Source organism: Arctopsyche grandis, chromosome 5 (genome assembly GCF_051622035.1).
Source record: "Arctopsyche grandis isolate Sample6627 chromosome 5, ASM5162203v2, whole genome shotgun sequence".
NCBI classification, from domain to species: domain Eukaryota; kingdom Metazoa; phylum Arthropoda; class Insecta; order Trichoptera; family Hydropsychidae; genus Arctopsyche; species Arctopsyche grandis.
This window is the reverse complement of record NC_135359.1, coordinates 7,311,787-7,336,163: the sequence shown is the minus strand read 5'-3', so window position 1 is coordinate 7,336,163 and position 24,377 is coordinate 7,311,787. Positions and strand designations below refer to the sequence as shown.

General features: G+C 35.9%; 1 protein-coding gene across 1 annotated transcript in view; it reads right to left on the bottom strand.

Moving 5' to 3' along the window:
* Positions 1–24,377, bottom strand: part of mbo (Nuclear pore complex protein Nup88) — a 105,508-nt gene that overhangs the window by 23,658 nt on the left and 57,473 nt on the right. The window contains exon 2 of the mRNA XM_077430337.1: positions 10,725–10,894. Within this exon, the coding sequence (XP_077286463.1) occupies positions 10,725–10,894 (170 nt within the window). The remainder of the gene's footprint in view (positions 1–10,724; positions 10,895–24,377) is intronic.

The window sequence follows — 24,377 nt, the reverse complement described above, 5'->3', positions numbered from 1 at the left end:
ATAGATAAAAGTAGTGAAAGAAGGAAAATATAATTTCATTAGTCAGTGGAAGATGATGATTATATTGTTTTGGGTATTATTTTGAGTATTCCTCTACAAGTTTTTCAATAGCTACTGGAGAGGACAAGATAGATAATTTGATTTGGTGGATAGGATGGATATAAAAAAATAGAGCTACATATGTATGTAGATGAGATTGGAAAATCAACAACAAACATTTGAATTTGTTAATGCCATAGACTTATTATTTTTTGAGCTTGGTTTTTAGTGAAATATTAATAGTTTGTAAGATTCAAGTGATTTTGTAACGTAAGGTAAACTTGGCAAATGCAAACGATACAACATTGTCGATACTGTTTATGGGGTTCTATAGTCAAAAATTCGCGGTTTGTTTCGCTCGAGAAAGGAAATGGAAGGGAGAGGGGACGGCGAGGGGAGGTTTTGTAAAGTGGGAGGGTGAAGATGGGGTGGCCACGGTGGTAGCGGCGGTGGTGGTACTCGGTTTCGCGTAATATTAAGTATTAACCAAAGCGGCAAAACCCGAAACACCAGTAAGAGATTAAAGGCATTAACATCAACGAGTTATATAATGCGGCCTGGCGAAGTAGTGTCGACTTTATGGGCGCCCATGGGCGGGAGCCGAGCACCCGATGCCAAATATAAAAATACATTTTTATTCGAAACGGTGAGGCTGGAGAAGGGGTGGGTGGGGGAAAAGGGGTTAACGCACACCTCGGTTAATATTCTGAAATTTGCACGACTGCTGAAAAGTTTCAGGACATTGAGATGACCGGAAAGAGAACGGAAAAAGTCCTCGGGATCGATTTCCCTTTATGTATATGTAACCAATTAGAATTGCTCACTATATGATTCAATTTAGGAAATCTTTCTTCGTCAGTACTGGTAGGTAAAAGAAGCAAGTGTTAGAAGCAATAAGGGCGAAATCAGACAGCGGTGAATGTGGCACGTGGTTATTTTTAGATAGTTTTAAACATATAGAAAAAATATAGCGTTCATGGGACGCGTGCATGGGATAGTCCTTTCAAAACGACACATTCGATCTATGACGTTGAAATTGTATGGTTGTATTTATCCTTGCTTGACAGCGATCTATACCAAAACAACCCTTTGGACCATTTTCGGTAAAATTGTATTCTTGCTTGACAGTGATCGATAACGGTGTATTTATAATTGATATTCATTGATTTGTATAGTACACTCGGCGCATTAGAGCGATATATAAAGACGACTGTGCCTAATGGATTGAATAAAAAAAAATACAGTCCACTCTAATCGGTCCGATTGACATCCAGCGACGACTTAGCGAAATTCGTCGATGCCATAAATGCGTCCAGCTTTATCCGTTTGTGCGTTAAAGAAGAAGACAGAAGTTGTCTGTGTGGATGTGAGAATTATTGACCGTTGAAAAAAAAAAAAAAACAAGTAAAATGTATTGTCATCAAGAATCACATCGTACGAATATTATCATCATTCAGTCACAGAAGCTATTTGGCACGATTGCAGTTTGATAGATGGATTTATTCTTAGAGGATTGCAAAAATTTGAAGATCATCTGTCGGCGATTGACATTTTGACCTTTATAAAATTTGGTAGTTGAATGTGGTGAAAAAATTTATATATTTTTAGCCGATATGGTTAGAACTTTATTAAAATACTGGCTGAACCCGGTATGTGTTTCAATGCCAGAATAAGGCATGCAATTCCCGTTCCAGTTCCCGTTTCAAATGATGGTTGGAGCTCAACTAACGCCTCTTCAACGCCGTGTCGTCATAAACCAACTGATAACGTGGTTACCTACGAACACATTTCCTTGCCTACACAATGGCGCTTCAAACTTTCACGTCGGTAAAATCGTAATTATGAATATTATTAAGAGGTTTTTCCCGGTTTTTTTCACAGTAAGCTTCCCGGACATGCATACAACAAATCCTGAAAGTTTCATCGTAATCGGTTGAGTGGTTTAGTAGCCTATACGAGACAGACAATTTTCAATTTTCAAATTCAATTTTCTATATATATAGATAAATAATTTCGAAAGGAAAACAAATCAACAATATGTATATGTACATATATAGTATATATGTAACTTAATATGAAGTTTAAAATGGAAACAATTTATAATTAGTTAAAAATAAATTTTGAACGTGTGAGCCACTGCGCTTCGTCCGAAATAAGTAGTGCATTGCATTATAAGAGAGGCAATAATTACCGGAGCCATATTTATACCGGAAACTTAAAGGAGCCCCGCCAGCTCTCGGAGTATGGGAGGGTGGCGGGTAGGTTATTCCCGGGATGCTATGGATGGTTCGCGAGGGGGGTGGGACCGGGTGGGAAAGGGGTGGATCGGGTAACGGCGCTAACGGCGCGTGATGCTAATGGGGATGCTGACTTATGACGTCACAACAAGATAATATGTAGACGCGAGCTTAATGCCCCGACGATGCCCTCCCCCGCACGGTTAAAAGCTCATATTAATTATATAAAAATTCAAGCGGGGGGTGGTGGATAGGGGTAGTTTTTCCGATGGGCGTCTGGCAATCCATATTCAGAGTCGCAGCCGGTTTAAGCGGGGAACGCTCGCGTCGCATTTAAACAATATCATAATCCCAATAATTGCTCCGGTCCACCCCACCTCCCCCTACCAGCCCACCCCCCACGCTTTGCGAAACCACCGCAAAACTCACACCAGCCCCCGCGAAAAAGGGTTAGACCTGGTAATCTTTAAAGAAGACACAGACGACTTGGCCGAGGGTGATACCGCAGACGCAATATACTAACGATGCTTAGTAGAGTATGTCTGTATATAAAACTTTTCGAAATGCATAAATTGACTAAATTTTTTCCAGAGTTAGCGATAAGAAGATCTGAAGCAGTTTAGGCCTTTTCCTCAACACTAAATGTCATCGAAATAAAGAAATTTGGATATTTTTGTCACGGTATGTATCTAAAGAGATCTGCTAGGATACTGGAGCGACGCAATCCCAAAAGAGTGGCGAGGTGCTTTTTTTGTATAGTATTTATTTATTAACAAGATGTCTATTGCCAATATTGTACGTAAGCATTAATCAAGTGCAATTACAAACATTGATCATCAAACATTACAATAATCATAGAGACATATATGAACAAATTTTTAAATAGCCAAACATTATGAGATGCTGTAACTCAAATTTTGCGAGAAATAGGACAGGATTTCCAATTATTTGGAACCGTTACTAATGAAATCAGATAAATTGGCTAACTCTGATAGGAAACGATCGACCTTGGAGTGACATATCCAAGATTTGGCCAGCAACAAAGCCAGGAATAGAATAGGTCTGGCCAGCAACAAAGAAAGTCCTATTCCTAAATCATCACCAATGGTGTTGCAGCTCAAGTTTATCACTCGAAATCCAAGATCCATTTGGATAAATTAATTCTAATATACATACATACATAAAATCGCTCTAATCAAACGTGATTTTTTATTTTTAAGATTTTTCATTATTTTACAACACTACTTACTTGGCTTTCTTTTACAATACATTACCTTTTGGGTACTACTCAAATATCTTCCAATTAATCCAATTCTCGTAACTCACTCCACTTTCTTTGCATCTTTTTTGTATTCTCACCCGTATGTTCTGCTTTCTATTTCTTATGGAAATATCAAGCATACTAGGCTTCTTTTTATTGGTTTCACCGAAAGTGTGTTCGGCCCAAACACTTTGTGAGCTAATTTTGATCCACTTCCAATCGTTCGATCGTATGGTATCAAATCAAATGTCGTATCAAATATATATCAAATATATGGTATCGTATCAAATGTCGCATAAAATTTGAACATTATTTAAATAATAAAGAAAATATTAATATCTTATATAAATTACTATTAATTAATATTACTTAAATTATTTATTAATCTATAAATTTATAAATATATATAAATATATAAATAATTTATTAATCTATATATAGATTAATATAATTTATATAAATATTTATAAATTTATATAATTTATTCTACGGGATTTAGCTGTCATTTAAGTTAGCAAATCAGTGTTAACCAAAAATAGACGTTTGATGGATGCTTTTCAAATAAAAATAGAACACTACATTAGGGCGAAAACACACGGCGATGAACGTGGTACCTGGTTTTTTTTAGATAGTTTTAAACATGCGAAAAAAATGTGGAATGCTTGCACATATTCATGGAACGCCCAGCACACACCATCTCAAAATCACTCCCAGGAGTATTTTCGCTAAAATTGTATCCTTGTATTTGTCCTTACTTGACAGTGATCGATAACGGTGTATCCCATATTTGAAGAAATATAGGAGACCCCCCAGAGCGGGGAGCCAAGCACATGACGCGGCGTTCTTCCCTGTGTGATTTCGCCCCTTAGTGTTCAAAACAAGAAAATAAATAAGTATGGGGTTTCTAAGAAATTGACAATAGTGAATAATTTTTTGTGCGTAAAATGCATCCGTACTGTCTTAGCCGAAAATTAATTGTACTGTGGATAATTCCCAAAAATAATATGCTGATGAGAACTGACAATGATAGGGTAGGCAGGGGGTGAAAGACTTCCAACATTTAATGTTGATGTTTTTCCGACGGAGAAGCAGCGTCGCGAAAACGAGCCAGGATCACGGGAACGGTGGAAAATGTTCCCGACTTCCAGACGATAATCCCAGCGAATGGAGATTATCGGGTGGGGTTGGAGCTCAAATGAAACGGGAAATCGTGCGAGAAAATTAACACCAACTCAAACTGCACGAATCCATCCTCGTAATAAAAGGTTAAAAGTGGAAGCACACGTGAGCGCCGAATTAGGGGTTAGGACGATCGCGGCATCAGATGTCACGGGGACGCGTTCTAGGGGGTGGTTTTCGGGTTGGATGGAAGGGGCGGCGGCGGTAAGCAGAAACAAGCGAAAAGCGCGCAAATCTTTGAATTAATTTTACTGCCAAAATATGCAAATATCGCGTAATAATGTATACAAAAGAGCGGCGCGGCGCGGTATAAGGGGGTGGCGGTGGGTGGTGGGTTAATTGTTGACCCGCTCGCAGGGTGAATCGTCTTCACAACTGTAAGCCGAACGCGCTCGCCATAATCGCACCCCATCCCCTTCATGCACACCCCAAAAAAGGGAACAATTTATCAACCGGATCGATTTTGGCTTGGCTCATCCTGCTCTAAGGACCATCCCTTCCTGAATCGTTAAGCTGATGTGTCACATATGAAAGTTACAGTACCTTTTAAACACTCAAATAATGTTTCGGCTTAAAGCACAGGTGGAAAAGGTTGAGTAAGAAGAGTATTCGAAGAAAATTTCGACACATATACCCAAAAGTGTGGTCGAGCATTTCAGTAGGACTTGAAAGTACGAATTTTTAAAATAAACATACAGAGGCGATGATTGAAAGGGTTGATATTTCAGAACTGGTATAATAAAATTTCTCGAGAGTAGGAAAAGATCATTGGGACTTCTAGTAGCATAGCTTGGTGGTTGCGTTAATGTTATCGGGTTCAATCCAAGGGTTGACTTCGATTGAAAAGAATTTGTTACGAGTATTATCTGTAGTACTGCTGGTCAGACTTGGGTATTTGTAATTCCAAGTCGTTTGCCAAATTATCTGATTTCATTGTTGAAACGGTTCCTCATCAATTTGACAAAAAACCATCCTACCACTATTTTAACATGATTTCAAAAAATTATATACATATATAAAAGTTAAATATCATATACATATGTATATCGCTCAGGGGAAATCCATAGTGACATCATAGGAAAATATAAATTTAAATAAAATGGCGAGAAAGAATCAATGAATATTCTACATACATATAGAATTTGGTTTTGAACGTGCAGAGTGTGTGGTTAGCGAGCGTGTATAGTGCAGAGTGTGTATAAGTTGAGCGTTCGGGAACTATCTAACATAGGGCATTTGCCCTTTGGTAGACCTGACGCAAAGCCGTACAATAAACATGTCTGATCTAATTAATCTACGTGCATCATTTAAGACCCCTTGAATCCTGATCGTATATATATAAATACATAAATTTTATTTTATATTTTTACATATATTATACATACCAGGAAGGCCTAACAGGTAAATCTCATGCGCCTCCCTGGTCAAGTACAAACACCGATATGCAATTTCAGATTAATTTTAACAAAGCATCACAGAGACATCTATGGATAAATTTACATTTTTGCAGCATTTTTAAAAATATAAATCGCCAAATTTCGAGATGAAAGGTTGCCAAATTGTTAAGATACGATCGACCATGAGTCACAAACCAACGTCTGACCAGCAGCAATCAGTGGGACTGAAACCCGTGACCACTTCCGAGTTCGAAAGCATCATATGCTAACCACTTGTCCATAGTATGTAATGATAATCAGCAGACATAAATGGTGAAAGAAGTGTACTTTTGAAGAGGAGAAGAGTTTTAGAAGAGTTCAGAAGAGTAAATTTTAAAGTGAAACGTTTTTACTATGTTAGATTTCGCAAACGATTGAGCTAAATTTCATAGAGTCTTCCGATCGTTTTGAAACTTTGCCATTTTGCACGGTTTGGTCAACGATAGAAATTTCAATCGATTTTTATAGTTCGATAAAGAAAAATAATCGCAATAAACACTTCTAAATTTGCGAAATTTTTGAAGACGGTGACGTTTAACAGCTAGTAGGCTTATATTTATTGAACTGGATCGATTCAACTGTTGATCTTGGGGTTGCATTCCAGAGTGACCTAAATTTCTCTGTTCATATCGACTCTGTGTGTTGCTCTGCCTCACGAATGCTTGGGTTTGTCTTTCGTAATTCTCGACAATAGCATAATCCCGCTGTTTTGAGATTTCTGTACAATGCTCTAGTTAGGAGTATCTTGGAATACGCCTCTATGATCTGGAATCCTTACACTAAGTCTCTATCTGTGAAGCTTGAACTTGTCCAAAGACGATTTCTCAGACTGCTTTATAAGGAGCAATATGGGATTTACCCATACTTATTTCCTTCTAAATTCGTCATGGGTATGGTCGGCTACACTTCTTTTGACCACAGGAGGAGTGTTGCCCTCATCAAGTTCTTGTTTTCCATATTTAGAGGCTGTATCTCCTGTCCGTCTATCCTGGCTGAGTTGGGCCTTCATGCTCCAGAGAGTGTGATATGGACCCGCCATCGTCCCCTTTTTCACACTCCTTTGGCTAGAACTATGGCTTTTAGTCATTCTCCCATTCCTCGCGGCCTCCGTTTCTTAAATTCACTAGATGGTGCTATTGACATTTGTCACGTCTCTCTTCATTCTCTGCACCACTTCCTAAGTTATGGAGGTCGCGACCATTTAGAAAGGTTGAGTTAGTGTTTTTAATTATGATTTTATTATGATTTCATGTTTTATTTAGTTATCTTTTCTTTGTGTAATTTGTATATTTGTATATATAATTTGTTTATTTAACTTGTATTTTTTCCTTTTGTACTTCTTAATATTTTTAGCATACTCGTCGCTTTGGAGCAATCTGTTAGACGAGTGTGCTTGATTAATTGATTTTGTAAAATAAAATAAAATAAAATAAAATATATTTGACTTTCCACCAGCCACTCGTCTTGTCAGATTGTAATTGTTTAAACGCCTACATATAACCTTTTCTTTTTCACACTATATCTTGTAATTAAATTATATTTTATATAGCCGGCAGCGTAGCTCGGTCGTTAAGCTTCTGCTTAGCGTTGAGAGGCGGTGGGTTCGATCCCTGGGCCCGGGCCTCGAATGAAAATTAATTTTTCAGAGTATGCTGTTGGTTAGACCTGGATTTGTGACTTCAGTTTGATCGTTTCCTATCAGAGTTTGCCAATTTTCTCTGATTTCATTGTTGAAACGGTTCCCGGAAAAAAAATTGGCTAAAAATCCCTCCTATACGATATGTCACCTATAATTTGTTATTAATTAATGTACAATAAATAAGTTTGTGTACAAATTAATAGATGTCTCATTGATTTACGAGTTTTACAGTGTCTCGTAATTCAGTGATTTATATAAAAAAAATGCTGAATTGTAATTTGTAAAATTTGTAATTGGCCAGGAAGGCGCATTGGGGTTTACCTGTAAGGCCTTCCTGGTATATATGTAAAAAAAATAAAAAATAAATAAATAAACTCATATGATATACATAGCCAGCAGCATAGCTCGGACGTTAAGCTTCTGCTTACCGTCAAGAAGGTGCCGGGTTCTATCCCTGAATGAAAATGAATTTTTCAGAGTATGCTGTTGGTCAGACCTGGATTTGTGACTCCAGGTTGATCGTTTCCTATCAGAGTTTGCCAATTTTCTCTGATTTCATTGTTGAAACGGTTCTCGGAAAAAAAAATTGGCTAAAAATCCTTCCTACCTACTATGTCACCGCTATTTGAAATTTGATGGATGTACAATAAAAATTTATGTACAATTCATAGATGTCTCGTTAATTTGCGAGTTTTTTCAGTGTCTCGCAATTCAACGACTTATAATAAAAAAATGCTGCATTTGTATTTGTAATTGGCCAGGAAGGCGCATTGGGATTTACCTGTAAGGCCTTCCTGGTATATATGTAAAATAAAAATAAAAATATGCAGCTACAAAGTTTCCTCAGAACCAAGTTACAATAGTGGCTCGGTGCATGAAAATTCGTACTTTTACAACATATAATGTTCCAAAAAATTTTCACGACACACCTCAGTTATACTATAGTGTAGGCAGTTGTAATGAAACATGTATTTGAACAAGTTCAGGCGCATATTCATTTAGTCAATTTTTCACGGAACATTTACCCATATAAATTGGACAGCCCTGCCCTAATACACAGCACGCATAAAAACCTATCAGCCGGTCTCGTACATATACGACACACATTTAGATTCGATACTGAAAATTTAATTAAAAACCAACGACCGAAAGCGCGCACGAACGTTTCCCATCCTGGAGCATTTGACCCTTTGGCCGTTAGCGACTCGTCTGTTAATCAACATCATCTCGCGCTAGGTGGTGCCGACGCGAAACAAATGCGCAACATCCCGTCTATTTCGGCGTCTCTCTCGCGAATAATTTCAACTTAAAAAGTGTGGAAGACAACCCGGCAAACCACCCGACCACCCACCATCACCACCCCCTGCCCCCAAACCGCCCACCCGACCAGACCGAGAGGCTGGGCGGGAGATTAGCGCCTCGCAAGAGTTTATTCTTATTACAACGTGAATATTATTGCCAACCATCGCGCGCTCATTATTATCTTACTTGTAATAATCTGCGCCGCTGCAGGTGGAGCCTCCGGCATTTGCAACCCCTCCAATATATACTTACTTACTTACTTTACTTACACCTACCCAATGTTCATTTTTAACGCAATTAAATAATGTTCTGCTGTTATGACGACGATTATTCAAACGTTGTTATTGTTATTGTTCGTTGCGTGCCGGAAGCTGAATAATATTGAGCATGCACCATTTCAGATACATATTAAGTTTAACAAATTCGTTAGCAGGAGGATTTTAATGTTTGAATTCATTTCAGTAGAAAGAACACTCTAAATTTCCTTTACAGTTTGTTGAAAAGCTTTGTCGTAATAATATAACCACCTAATACGCAATTTTAACAATCATTTAGAACTTCTAAGTTGGATAATACGGTGTCACGACGATACGTTCCCGGACGAAATGCCGAACGATAAAACGTCCCCGACAAAATGATAACGCGACATAATGTCTACTATCTAATATTAATTTATTAATATATCAAAGGACGTGTATAGATCTTCGTCATCATACATTTTATTGAAGTGTTATACGTTTTTTTCGTTAAAAAATCGTTTTTGAACATGTGAATGTCACGTTATGTCGCGTTTTCATTTTTTCCATAGACTATGTCGCGTTATCATTTTGTTCGTAGACATTATGTCGCTTTATCAAATAATGACGCGACATAATGTCTACTGTGACTGGCTTATCTAATATTCATTTATTAATATGTCAAAGGACGTGTATAGATCTTCGTCACAATACATTTTATTGAATTCTTCTACTTGTTTTCGTTAAAAAAATCGTCTCAGACCATGTGAATGTCACATTATGTCACGTTGTCATTTTGTCGGGGACGTTGTATCGTTCGGCGTTTCGTTGTGGATCCGGATAATATATAGTTATCATACACACATATTATGAATGTACGTATTAGGAAATGATCTCAGGTATGAGTGAGATATTTTCGGCATATTTTAACTTTGATTTTAAATTTATGATAAATTAAGGGGCCCCTTTGAATAGCCAGTCCAAAATAATGGTAAGTGTTGACTCATTCTTTAACTTAATTCAAAACAATTCAACTAACATAAAGTTGAAATTTTATATTCGGTACTACAGGTAGTCTATTTTGTACTACCGGTAGTACTGAATGTAGAGTTTTAGACAAAAACTGACAGAACCGGTTTCGGTAGTACCTGTGGTTTAATAAAACGTCTAAAATTCTACATTCGGTACTACCGGTAGTACAAAATAGACTACCTAGTACCGAATGTAAAATTTTAGACAAAAACTGGTAGAACCGGTAGTTTAATAAAATGATCCTCAAAGCACGAGATCAAAAAATTTGAAACGCATCCTATAATTTTGTATCGACGACTTTTCGCTTAAATTAAGGGATACGACTACTCTGTTGATTCTAAGAGGATATAAATGAAATCAAACCTGCAGAAAATGGTATCGCGTCCTCCTTGAAATAGGGCTTGAGATCCGGACCGTCGAGGAAGTCTCATAGCACATAAGCCATGAGGTCCACTGATGGCTACCCATGTCGATATCGGGTTCACGAGTACTGTGGATACGGTGAAGGTGATGGATTCTGTGCCGACTAATCTCTGAAAAGAAAAATAATGCATATTGAATTACACGTATGTTTCCAAGGGCGCGGTCGGAAAAGTGAACGTTTTCATATAACAATGGACATCAAACGAACGTATATGTGTAAGTGCGCACACCCAAATATTCATCTACAATTAATCAAAAAGTTTTGGGGCCAATTCATGCATCAGCCACAACACTCCGGAAAAACTTTTATTAAAAAGAACAAAAGGCACTTTTCAAAGATAATTGATAATACAAAACGGGACGGAGTACGTACTCGAGCGGGGAGAAACATGGAGGGAATGTAAAAAAAATATACATATATACGGATGTGGACCAGCGTTTTCCAACTGTCAATCCAGTAGGAGTAAATTTATATCGGAACAAAACCCATATAACAATTGAAGATTGAAGATAAAGCACCGTTGAGTGTGAAATTTTTCATTTTTTATTCAACGATAAATTAGAATAGGCTTGTAAAAAATAGTAAAATATTTAAGTCGTACGGTTAAGTGGCGTACCGTTTATATAAATATATAAAAATAGTATGGAAATTCAAAACATAAAGAAACTATGTATGTATGGATTTGTTAATGGAGTTGGGTAGCCACTGCAGTAAGAAGCCGATTAATAAACTATGGAATTTATAAAGCAAGGCTTATTAAATGTACATATGTATGTAGGTATATTGTATTGTATAAAATATTTTGTGGTTCTAAATTGATGTGAGTTGATGTTGAGTTGACGAACGACATATGAACATATGATTGGGTATGCTGCTAGTCTGGTTTATATGTAAAATCTCTTATTTTGGAATGTTGAAGTTTAAAGGTATATAAATTAGAAATATATAATATTATTAAAAATATATGAATGATATACGAAGCTTCAACATTGTTTAAAAAATATGAATAAACAAATAAAAATAAAATCAATGAAGAATACGCGAATTTGTTCACAGTTTGAGAGGTGTTCTGGGAAAAAAGAAAATCACCCCGTGGAAAAACAAAAGACTAGAGGGTGGGGGACAGATGATGGAGGCCAATTTTCAATTATTCATTTCAATCTTTATTTCATCCATTATTATATTATTTTGTTTTCGGCGCGAGGGTCTAATTGAAAAACGATAATAAAATTTAATTAAAGAACTTGAAATATAATAACTAGTCGCATTATATACGAATTAATTTTACAGTAGAAAATTTTACATATCAATTTGAATGCTGATTTAATTATCCTATACAGCTTATTGGTGTTTTATTGACTGTAAATTAGTGACTAGTTTTTTAGATTAGTAAATTAGTGACCTATAGCTACATATGTATGTATGTATATCCAAATTAAAATAGACACTGTACATTTTTATTATTATGCATTTGAAACGAGTTTATCTTCAAAGATGGGTCTAACTTTTGAGGCGATCCTCTCGATCTTGACGAGCGTTTGCGCTGAAAATAACAGGCGAAGAACAAAAAAAAAAGTGAAAAGCGCAAGAAAGAAAGCAGCTTTCGTTGGACACGACAGGCCGTGTCGATTGGACAAAACGGGAAACAAAAGGAAACGACAAAAACAAAAGTGAACGGAGATTGGGGAGGGTTGGTGGTGGGAGATCTGAGGGGGGACGAGACAAAACGGCGCAGAATTATTCAAGACGTCGATTTTTAGCTGTCGCTAGAAGGGAGGAAAGACCGTGACATTTGGTTTTTGATAAATTAAAGATATGCTTTTGCATAGCATAATTCATTAATGATGAACATTTATTATATTACTATTTATGTAAGCATTGAAATGATATCGAAATTGGAAGTACATATGAGAGCTTTTTATTTTATAAAATAGACAGATTCCACGATCTTTTCGTTAACAGAACAACTGGAAAAGAAGAAAGAAAACAGCATGGATGATTTTGTAGTTTATAGTTTTGAATCTTTTGAATAAGCTGTCTTATCAAATATGTAAATATATTTCTTTCGACTTTCGATTTCTTTCGAATTCACAGGGCATGATTAAATTGTAAATGTGACTGCAAAGTCGACAGATTTGCAAATCATATAACAAATTAAAACTATTGAAGTGGATGTCGTAGATTTTGTGTCTATCTCGACATTTTCAGCTACCTTAAGATTGAACCAATTTACTCAAGTAACCATGTTCATGTCTACAATTACGCTTGACTAACTGTCACGGACTAGACTGAGCTCTTATTCAGTCTTGAATAGTCAAAAAACAAGAAAAGTAGATATATGTATGTAAATTGTTGTATTGAACTCAGTATAAGGTTATTCAAGTTTCAGTTATAAGATTATCAGAGCTTAGTTGTATTGAAGCAGTATACGGTTATCCAAGTTTTCCAGACATTTTCAGTTACCATATGATTGAAAAAATCGACTCAAAGGACCATATGTTCATGACTTCGATTATGCTTGACTAACTGTCTCGAATTAGATTGAGCTCTTATTCGGTTTTGAATAGCAAAAATACAAGAAACATACAGTCCCTGACCATAATATTACGCCACTCCTCTCGAGATGCGTTTGGGTAAATTTGTCACGGTCGTAAATAACTCATTATGGCAACTTTTGGCCTCATTTTTTTTGTGATCTTATCCTTAAATGCAACTCTATTCACTAGCAAAAAATATCGGTGGATTATCCCTCAAAAGGTCTTCAAAAACAAAAGAAAGATGTTTGAAATCGGTTAGCGTCTGAATTTTGTTCAATATTGACGTGCGTTTCCGTTAAAATCATTCATTATTTTGTGAAAAGCACTGTGTTTTTTTCTCTTTTACTGCAACTTTATCATATTTCTAAGGTAAGTTGGTAAATAATATCTCGAAATTTTACTTTGTTTTAAGATTTAAATTGCGTGTAAAACTTTTATTGGATTTTTTTAGATGGGTAGAAAATCAGATCTTTCTAAAGAAAAAATTGCAAGCATTACATCATTATTAAATACAGGAAAGTTTTCTCAAAACAAAATCGCGACAATGGAGGGTGTTAGTAGGGCGTCTATTAGAAAAATAAAACAAAATCTGGAGACTGATTGCGACCCCACACTCAGTCGGCGAGCTAATAGTGGTACTAAAAAAAAATTTGGCCGTCGTGTGGATCGAAAAATCACCAGGCTTGTTTCCAAGAATCGATTTAATACAAAAAAAAATATTCAACAACAATTAAAGGACGAAAACGTGAAATATCTACGTCAACAGTACGACTTCGTTTGGTCAAATATTAATCACATATTAATGATTTTGTAAATTTAGTCTAATTTCATAATTATTTTTTTTCATATTAAATTACCAGTTTCCAATCATCCAGAGAGAAGTGTTGATGCTGTCTGGCCCAATTTAAACGAGATTTTCGCATTATTTTGGTCAACATTGGCTTCTTTGCAGGTAGCCGTACTTTCGATCCAGCTTGGACCAAACGACGTCGTATTGTTGAAGTAGATATTTCACGTTTTCGTCCTTTAATTTTTGTTGAATATTTTTTTTTATAATAAATCGATTCTTGGAAACAAGCCTGGCGATTTTTCGATCCACACGAGGGCCAATTTTTTTTTAGTACGACTACTAGCTCGCCGATTGAGTGTGGGGACGCAATCAGTCTCCAGATTTTGTTTTATTTTTCTAATAGACGCCCTACTAACACCCTCCATTGTCGCGATTTTGTTTTGAGAAAACTTTCCTGTATTTAATAATGATGTAATACTTGCAATTTTTTCTTTAGAAAGATCTGATTTTCTACCCATCTAAAAAAATCCAATAAAAGTTTTACAAGCAATTTAAATCATAAAACAAAGTAAAATTTCGAGATATTAAATACCAACTTACCTTAGAAATATGATAAAGTTGCAGTAAAAGAGAAAAAAACACAGTGCTTTTCACAAAATAATGAATGATTTTAACGGAAACGCACGTCAATATTGAACAAAATTCAGACGCAAACCGATTTCAAACATCTTTCTTTTGTTTTTGAAGACCTTTTGAGGGATAATCCACCGATATTTTTTGCTAGTGAATAGAGTTGCATTTAAGGATAAGATCACAAAAAAAATGAGGCCAAAAGTTCCCATAATGAGTTATTTACGACCGTGACAAATTTACCCAAACGCATCTCGAGAGGGGTGGCGTAATATTCTGGTCAGGGACTGTAAATAGAGGTCGGTTGAATCGAGGCAATAGAAGGATATGCAAGTTTTTTTAGTCAAAATATATATAAGAAATACATAAATAGAGCTCGATCGTATCAAAGCAGTATAAGGGTTTCCGAGAATGAACGAAACTACTGGGTTGTGTAACCAAATGTAGAGTTAGTTCGTGGTTATTTTTTTACTTTATGTACGTAGTAACAATAAATGAAGTTTAGTGATCATGCGAAAATTTGAAGTCGAGATTTTGACTGATTCTTTTTGATTATACATATATCTGATTTGATTGGGTCTACGTGACGAGCCATAATATCGGAAGGCAAAGATCGAAAATCGAAAGATCAAAAAAAGGGTGCATTATAAACGGTACATACTCACGTACATACTCACTTAATTTGCAGGGTACAACAGGAACAAGAGGAACAGGCTTTTCCTCCCGTATTCTGCGCGCGCACATTAATACGGGAGGAAAAGCCTGTTCCTCTTGTTCCTGTTGTATTCTGCTCGCGCAAATTAAGTGAGTTGTAACGTTTACCATGCACCATTTTTTTTTGATCTTTCGACTTAAGATCTTTCGATTTTCGATTTTTGCCCTCAGATATTTGCGTTTTCTGTAATTTAACATTCTGTCTCGACACGGAGACCGACTCAATATATACATTCACTCAATATATATATCGAAGAAAGGAACGGCAACAAAATCAAGGTTTCGGGTGTACAGCCCTCTTAAGGAACCGAATAGCCTTTACAAGAAACGAGTTATTGAAAGCAGACGTTTTCAAAGCAATAGGTTTGGAAAAGTCGATGATGACGCAAAGCTCTACCGCATTCAGGCGCCCAAAATTTCAATTCCGATAAAATCGAAGGGATGTCAATACTTCCCTTTAATACTCCAAAGAAATATTTGGAAATGGCAATAATTCGTCTCGATGAAAGTGAGTTAAATCCTAGGACACCTTGTAAAAAGGAAATGGGAAATAAATACGGGTAATATTTATATTTCCTCATGCAATGGTGTCAAAGAACGGTATAGAAAGGTATCGAAGATATACATACATACATATGCAGTTTTTCAGTGTCCAATTCTATCTTTTTTTTTGATGAAGGAGTTGACAAACGACATACGATAACTTGATTTACAGCGTATAAAAGTAGAAACAACTACATATAACCGATCTTCAGACATAGAAGTTTTATTGCCATTTCGATGTTTGCATAACTGTCATCGAGACGGCCTCCGAACGAGCCAATCCCGGCCTTGCACATACATACATACTGAAATTGCATGAATTTTATTTCGTTCGTTCGTTCATATACAATAAAAAAATACGCGATTCGCAGATTTGACGACTTTCTTTTGTTTTTAGCACATTTTTTTTTATATTTTCAAATGTAATTTGCAACGCACGAGACATACGAACGTTTCGTCGTCGTTCGCTTCCAGCCGTTACGCGCTCGTTAACTCCTAAACGGCGCGGTCGCGAACGTTTAATTTATTTATTTTTGCGTATAGGTTATATTTTCCTTTCGGAAAATTCGTATCCGAGCAGACAACAAATCGTCCACATGAATAAACGTCACGCGCCCGCCTTATATAATACCTAGGTGGTTTTTTTTTTCTTATTTTTTTGAATGATCCAAAAACGCGACGACTTTCGCTCCGGTGGCTGCTCACGTCGCCGGTTTAAAAAGTGAGCTTTAAAATCGCGGCGGCTGGTCTCGACGTGAGCGCTACACGACGCGGTTAAATTATTCAAAAAATTGCGCAGAACAACCCCTCTAAGGTACTGTGGGAGTAGAAGGGGTGTGAGAGGCTGGGGTGCCACCTGTGCGCCACTTGCACGCCTCCAAGATTGACAATCGCCGAGCCCAATTGAATACAGACCGAATGAGCACTGACTCGCATGACGTGTGAGGATTTGGAAGGGAAAGTTTCAATGGCTGATAGTGTGGGGTTGGCCAGTTGGAGATGATGGACGGGTGTTAACAAAGTGGCTGGTATATACATATAACTTTGACATTGTATGGAATTAAGTATATGTTATTAGTTGTGGTTGACTGAAGCCAAAGTATTATGTCCCGGGTGCATTATAAAAACAAATATACATACACATGTGTTGCAGCAGTTTTTTTGATTCTTCTGAATCTATAATTTTATTTTTATTTTACATAGATATATACCAGGAAGGCTTGACAGGAAGACTCCAATGCGCCTTCCTTGACAATTAATTACAAATAATGCAGTATTTCATTATAACATAAATCACCGTATTTCCAGAAGTTGAAGAACACGAAATAACAATTAATTTTTTAATTTTTATTAGAATTAATCCATTGAGACATCTATGGATTTAAATTTTGTACATAATTTTTACAAATTGTACATACAATAAATAGAAGATTTGTGACAGTGGGAAAGACAATTTTTGCCAATTTTAAGGAACCGTTTCAATAATGATCAGTTATGCATGTATGCATATATGTATGTAAAATTGGTTGGTTGGTTGGAAACAACACATTCGATTTTTTTTGGATTCAAAGGATTCGAAAGCTCCGGGGACGAAGGCCCCGGAGGATGCCGGGGGGCCGCCGGATTCTGGTATACATATGATTTCGAAAGGTATATATTTGTTTGTTCGTGACAGTCAATTTAATAAAAAAAAACAAATTAATATTCAAATAAATTTATATAAAATAAAACTATTCAAATAAGTTTAATAAAATGTTTACTATTATATTAGTCATTTTTAAGTGGTTTATATTACAAATACCGAGCAAAGTCGGGTAAAATCACTAACTAGTATAAACATACATACATATAAAATTGAATGTCTGTTTGTTTGTCTGTCTGTCTCGTATAGGCTCCTAAACCACTCAACCGATTACGAAGGAACTTTCAGGATTTGTTATATGCATATACGGGAAGCTTACTGTGCAAAAAAAAAACGGGAAAAAAGCATCAATATTCGTAATTAACATATTAATTTTAAGAAAGTTTGAAGCGTTGGTAAGCATGTTACCAGTTGGTTTATGACGACACGGCTTTGAAGAGACGTTATTGAGCTCCAAAAATCACTTGAAACCGGAACGGGAATTGCATGATGTATTCTGGCATTGCAGTGCATGCCGGGTTCAGCTAGTCTCTAATAAAATGTATCGAAATATAAAATTTGCTTGCTTTACTTTTCATTTTATTTTTAAGACGATGCCTATACATACATAGTTTTTTATAAAAAAAATCAGTAAAGTCAAATGTTCTATATTGCGCAATACCGGTTCGACAAAAAAAGTAAGAAGTTGAAGAAAAATAAAGAAAATTAAAAAAATAAGTGTAGGTTGGCGTTACATGTATATTTTATCACGTTTTTTTTACAATTTCATTATTTTTCTGTTTACTTTTTACTTATTTTTCCATTTTCTTGTGGAACAGATGTAGCGAGTTATAGAATAGTTAACTATAGTTGCTTTAGATAATAAATTGTTAAGCCATTTTTTACAAGCCTCTTCTACATATATTTCACTTCGCTCATTGGTCTGACAACATGTATGTATATTATATAATACGTTCTTCCGATAGTTTTGAACTTTGCCATTTTGCACGGTTTGGTCAACAATAAATATTCAAATCAATTCCGCCGTGAAAAAAAATCGCAATATACACGTATAAAAAAAACTCAACAATTTTGACCATCTTGACGTCTTATGGTAAGTAGATTTATATATTTTCCTTTCCGCCATCCTCTCATTTTGTCAGATTTTAATTGTTTAAACGCCTATAATTTTTTCTTTTTCATACTTTATTTTATAAAATTTGCATCATAGGTTCTCATTATCTCTTATATATATTTTTACTTCACTCATAGTGTTATTATATGTAGATAGTTTCTTAAAAAAGTTCATTGTTCTTATTCAAGTTCAAAAAGTTTTTTATGACATTTTATTTGAAATTGAATTGTTGCCAATTGACAGTTGTTTATATGTAAATAAGTATATTAAATTATATAAAAAACGAAAGACGGAGAATTAAATATATATTAGTGTAAATATAACTATGCGAACTGACCGTAAGGGCTGTGCATGCTTAAGCTGTTTGCGACAATAGCCCTGGGCATGGTTCAGTATCAATTATTTCCCTAAACCACAAATATTAACGGGTACAACACTATTATGTTGTACTATGATGAGTACAATATATACATATGTATGTATGTACATAAGCGACTATTTTACATTCAACATGTTAAAAATAGCTTAAAAAAGTGAAATAAAATAAATGTTAGCATGTTTAATAGTTTATTACATTAGTTAACATAGTTTTGACAACAATATTACTGTATAATAGTTTTGTATTATATGTAGACTAGTGGTAAGCGTATAATGCTTTCGAGCAATGTGGTAACGGGTTCAATCCCACCGGTTGCTGCGGGCCAGATCTTGGATATGTGACTGCAGGTGGATCGTTTCTTATTAGAGTTTGCCAATTTATCTAATTTTACTACTATATTAACAACAATATTACTGTATAATAGTTTTGTATTATAGACTAGTGGTTAGCATATAATGCTTTCAAACAAAGTGGTAACGGGTGCAATCCCACCGGTTGCTGCTGGCCAGATCTTTGATGTGTGACTCCAGGTGGATCGTTTCTTATTAAAGTTTGCCAATTTATCTAATTTTACTTGTATATTAACAATTTTACAATTTTACAATTTTAATTGTATATTAACAACAATATTACTGTATAATAGTTTTGTATTATAGACTAGTGGTGTGCGGTTGTTCTCTTGCGATATTCATGAACAACCGTCTCGTTCTCCGACGAAAGGGTCTCTTAGACTGTATTCGTTGTGGTGGTGGTGGCCTCATGGTAAGGGCTTTAAGGGTCAAATCCCTTGACCTTTAAAGCGGGCTTAGAATAGACTAGTGGTTATAATATAATGCTTTCGAACAAAGTGGTAACGGGTTCAATCCCACCGGTTGTTGCTGGCCAGATCTTAGATATGTGACTCTAGGTCGATCGTTTCTTATTAGAGTTTGCCAATGTATCTAATTTTCATTGAAAAGGTTCCAACCTTAACCCATTTCCTTGTTTCCAATTTCGAGTTTTTTAGCATCACGAATTTCGTTGATTTGTATAAATGCTGCAAATTTGGGGATTGATGTTTAATCGATGTTTTTGCCTCGAATAATAGTTAGAATACTTCTGTACAATATTTGACCATATATGTCGGGTTTAATGTAAAATATATGGGTGTATACCTTTATATATTATATATATATGTAATTTAATATATACAGGTATTGAATAATATTTATTAATCAATTATATAAAACAACCCCTAAGTAGCAACCGAGCGAGGTGGGCAATATTTAGCCGCCATAAACGGGCCACACGATAGCGCGCGACACAGTTTGAGAACTTCTCGTATATATTACGCGATACGACACGGGGAAGATACGTTAACTGCACCGGCCTATCCGAACAGAATACGAGATTCTGCATGCGCTATTATTATATCACTGGGCCTTTATCTGGACCGGGATAAGCTGGACCCGCGCTAAAGATATCCTTTTCGATAGTGCCATTTGCCTTTTTTCCAGCCCCACCCGCACATGCATATCTATACAGGGATGAATAGAGAGTGGGTGGGGGTGGGTACTCTAATAAGGGTGAGTCGCGGGTTAGGTCGAGTGCCACGTAGGTGGGTGTGGAGAGCAAGGAAGACGGGTGGCCTGGATGTGACACTTGTACAAAACACTGTGATTTTTCTCTCATAATAATTTCGAGCGTGCACCGCGCGCCGTCACTGCACACGTATATATGTACATATGTATGTGCCCGCAAAATGGGAATAAATAAATAAATAAAATAAATGGCGGCGTCGGCTGTGACCGGCGACAAGAAACGCGTCGTTTGTTAAGCATATGAATATATCTGACGACGAGGTCGACATCAATCTGAGGGTATTTGCAGGCGTCGCTGATCTTTTTCACGCCTTGGCGACGTCTGGGTGTGTGGCGAAAAGTATAGTAGAATTGTTTTAATATAATATAATGTGTGGTATCGTATGTACGTGCACTCGAAGCTGTCGTGGTAGACTAGCTTGACAGATATCCAACTCCTAGAGCTGTCAGTTTAGGAAACGTGTGATAAATCGGACTCATGCTTCAAAATGATTGCTGATTTGATGAAGTTATTACACCTGTGTTGAAAGTCGTGTATTAGTGGTATATAGCGACTATAACCACGCTTTCAGTATGTACAAGCAGCTAGGGGTTTGAGTCGAATTTAACACAATATTGTAACGTGGGAACATGAGAGAGAGTATCCGCTGTGCATTAAGTGCATTCCCGAATTGGTCTAACGGGACTCGGTAAGTGACCGTGAAAATTCTCAGAACCCGAGAGCGTGACTCATTTAAAACTGTACATGCCTAGACAATAGATACATAAACGGATCGGGGAAGCTGTGGTGAGCAACTTGTGATTTATAAGTAGGTACTTAGGCCGTATCAGATTATTCTGGAGCGAGCGCTGGCTACGTGTGAACCTCCCGAATCATTCAATAAATGCTGTGAAACGACTTTGGCCTTTCATTTGGATACTGAACTCACCCCTACGCAATAATATATTTGATGGTTCAGTGGCGTAAAGCAGTAAAAAAACGCTAGCACGCCTGATCTATGCTATGGCAACCCAGGCCAAAACTCACCACCTGGAGTATTTTATCCTTGTATTATGTTTGAAAGTGATCGATAACAGTGATTCCAATATTTGAAGAAATGTAGGAGGAACGTGTTGAAATAATAAAATCACATACTTAGGCACACCATGCCGTATGATTCGGTGCGTTTGCTCCCTTAGCATTTGGATTTGCGTGGGGGGGGGAGGGGATGTAAATGCGTGTCTGAATAGCTAGCTGTCATCACGTCGATGTGACAGATGATTCCGATGTAATTTTTAATGATTAATTTCCTTAGTAATCTTATTGATAAAAAGATCGGAAAAGTGAAAACGATTCAAAATCAACTAACAAAATGTCGAACCCCATCTAACAGACAAGTGAAGATAATAAATAGCATGTAAAAATACTTCATTTTTCATGGTCAACTACATATATATTATGACTAATAGGAATCGCTTTGGGGCAACCTGTCAAGTCTCTGTGGTATTGATTTTTTTAAAATAAAATAAAATATTTAGAAGTTCAAAGTAAAAATCGTCAAACAACAGAATCGTAGATGACAATAAAAAAAACAACGATGATATAAAACTCTAGTACATGCAATATTTTCTAGTCTACAAAAAAATTTAAGTAACGGCGTACGTAGTTTCACGTTTATTTGTGGCGGACAAATCCAGTTTTGGCAATTTCTAGTTTATCGCAACATTATGTTGAAGTAGTATGTATGCAAGCAATACAATGCAAGTACAGTCAAACTTTCTATAATGAACAACATAGGTCTGTTCTGCAAGAAAATGAAAAAAAAAAAGGAAAAAATGTAATGGTCACAAGATATTACTTCTTACGTTTACACAATTTTCTTCTTCCATTCCATACACCTACCAATGAATTTGCTGTACCGATTCAACGCGCTATAGGAAGGTTGACTGCATACATGTATCATTCTAGTATTTTTTGGTCCTTCTACGAGTGCGGTTACGTTCGTGGAAACGGAAGTGCAACTTTGAAAAGGGGAAGGGACGAGATTGAAGTCGACGGGGACGCCATCTCTGGGTGGGTAGTCGTGTCGCATCATATTTCAGTGGCGTACGCGACCTGCATATTATATGATCCGATATTAAAAGAAAATACGGCGGGTCCGAGCGGCGCAGTATGCGAAAGGCGTATTTTTTTTAATGTCCGCGCGCACGCCCCGCACAAATTGTTTATTTTAATTTCGTCCAGAATTATCCTTTTATTTATCTTCGGAGCGGTGTCGCGCAATTTTAATATATTAAACGCACGCTAAATAAATACCATCCGATAGCGAAAGGACGCTGAGGAATTATTTTCGGAACGATTGCCAAGTCAAACGCTTTAAAAATCGATCGATTTCTAAGAACGAATGCTATTGATAAGTGTTTATAAGATTAATACATAGTCAGTAGTAATGGCGATGCTAAAAAATATTTTTATTGACAACTTATTTGAATATAAAATATTCACTTTGATTATATTTTATATTGCAACTTAATGCACTGCAGACACAAATTGAGTCCAAACTGGCCAGTTATAGTGTACACAAATAACAAATTGACTATTTTGTTCATGTACAAACTATTAGACACAAGTTAAAGTATGTATGTATGCTTACCTTGGGTAGAAACATTTTAAAAATTAGCGTAAACGGGAATGCTTTTAATGCGATTTTCATAGGATTTTCCTTTTAAATACTTCACATTTGACTTGTCAAAATGTTCACGCGACACCTGGTGAGTCTGTTCGAAGATAACTTTTGATTGTTAGCACTTAAACTAAACTAATATTTCGTGTATGAACAAACTAGTATGTTCATGAATGAACCAGAGAGCACTTGGACTGTCACATTTTCTCTCTTCCATTTGGGCCTCGCAGGGATGTTTTGTATTTACATCTGGTTTTTATAAATTGGTGCTGGCTATAGGTGTAAGACATTCCCTTGTATTTTATTATTTGATATTTTTACTTTATCTGCTATTACATATTGTAATGCTATTGTTTTTATGATTATGTATAAATGTATTTTTTCTCCGTATTTTTTGACCGTTGTGGCGCATTAGGGACTCCTGTAATGTCACAATGGTCCAAATTTAAACTTAAATATACACTTACATTAAAATAAGACAATACTATAAACACTAAAAAATAAAATAAAATATATAATTATCACTGGATCATTAGATAGACTGATTATGAACAATATATAAGAGGCTAGTAAAAAAGTATAGATGTATTATGAATAGTGAAAAGTATTTAAATTGTTTTTTACATTTAGGAGAAATTTATAATTTTTTAATTAATTTAATTATATTTTTTTATATTCAAGAATATCTATAAGCAATAGAAAAATAAGGTAATAAGTAGTCACCGGAGCCTGAGGGGGCCGTGTATTGTTCAAAGGTTGTAAATGCATTGTTAAAGGTTTGCCGAACAATTGATAGCACTGTGACTATCCTACCTCTAGTAATAAGAAAATTTTTATATAAAAAAAACCGAACATTAGAAAATTATGAAATATATTGATAAAAACTAAAAAATAGAAATTGTATAGAAAAGTATCTCAATTTCCAATTTTTTTTATATTTTGTAAATAAATTATAATAATTATTTAGACAATATATTCAAACAATCGGCGGATTAAAGTC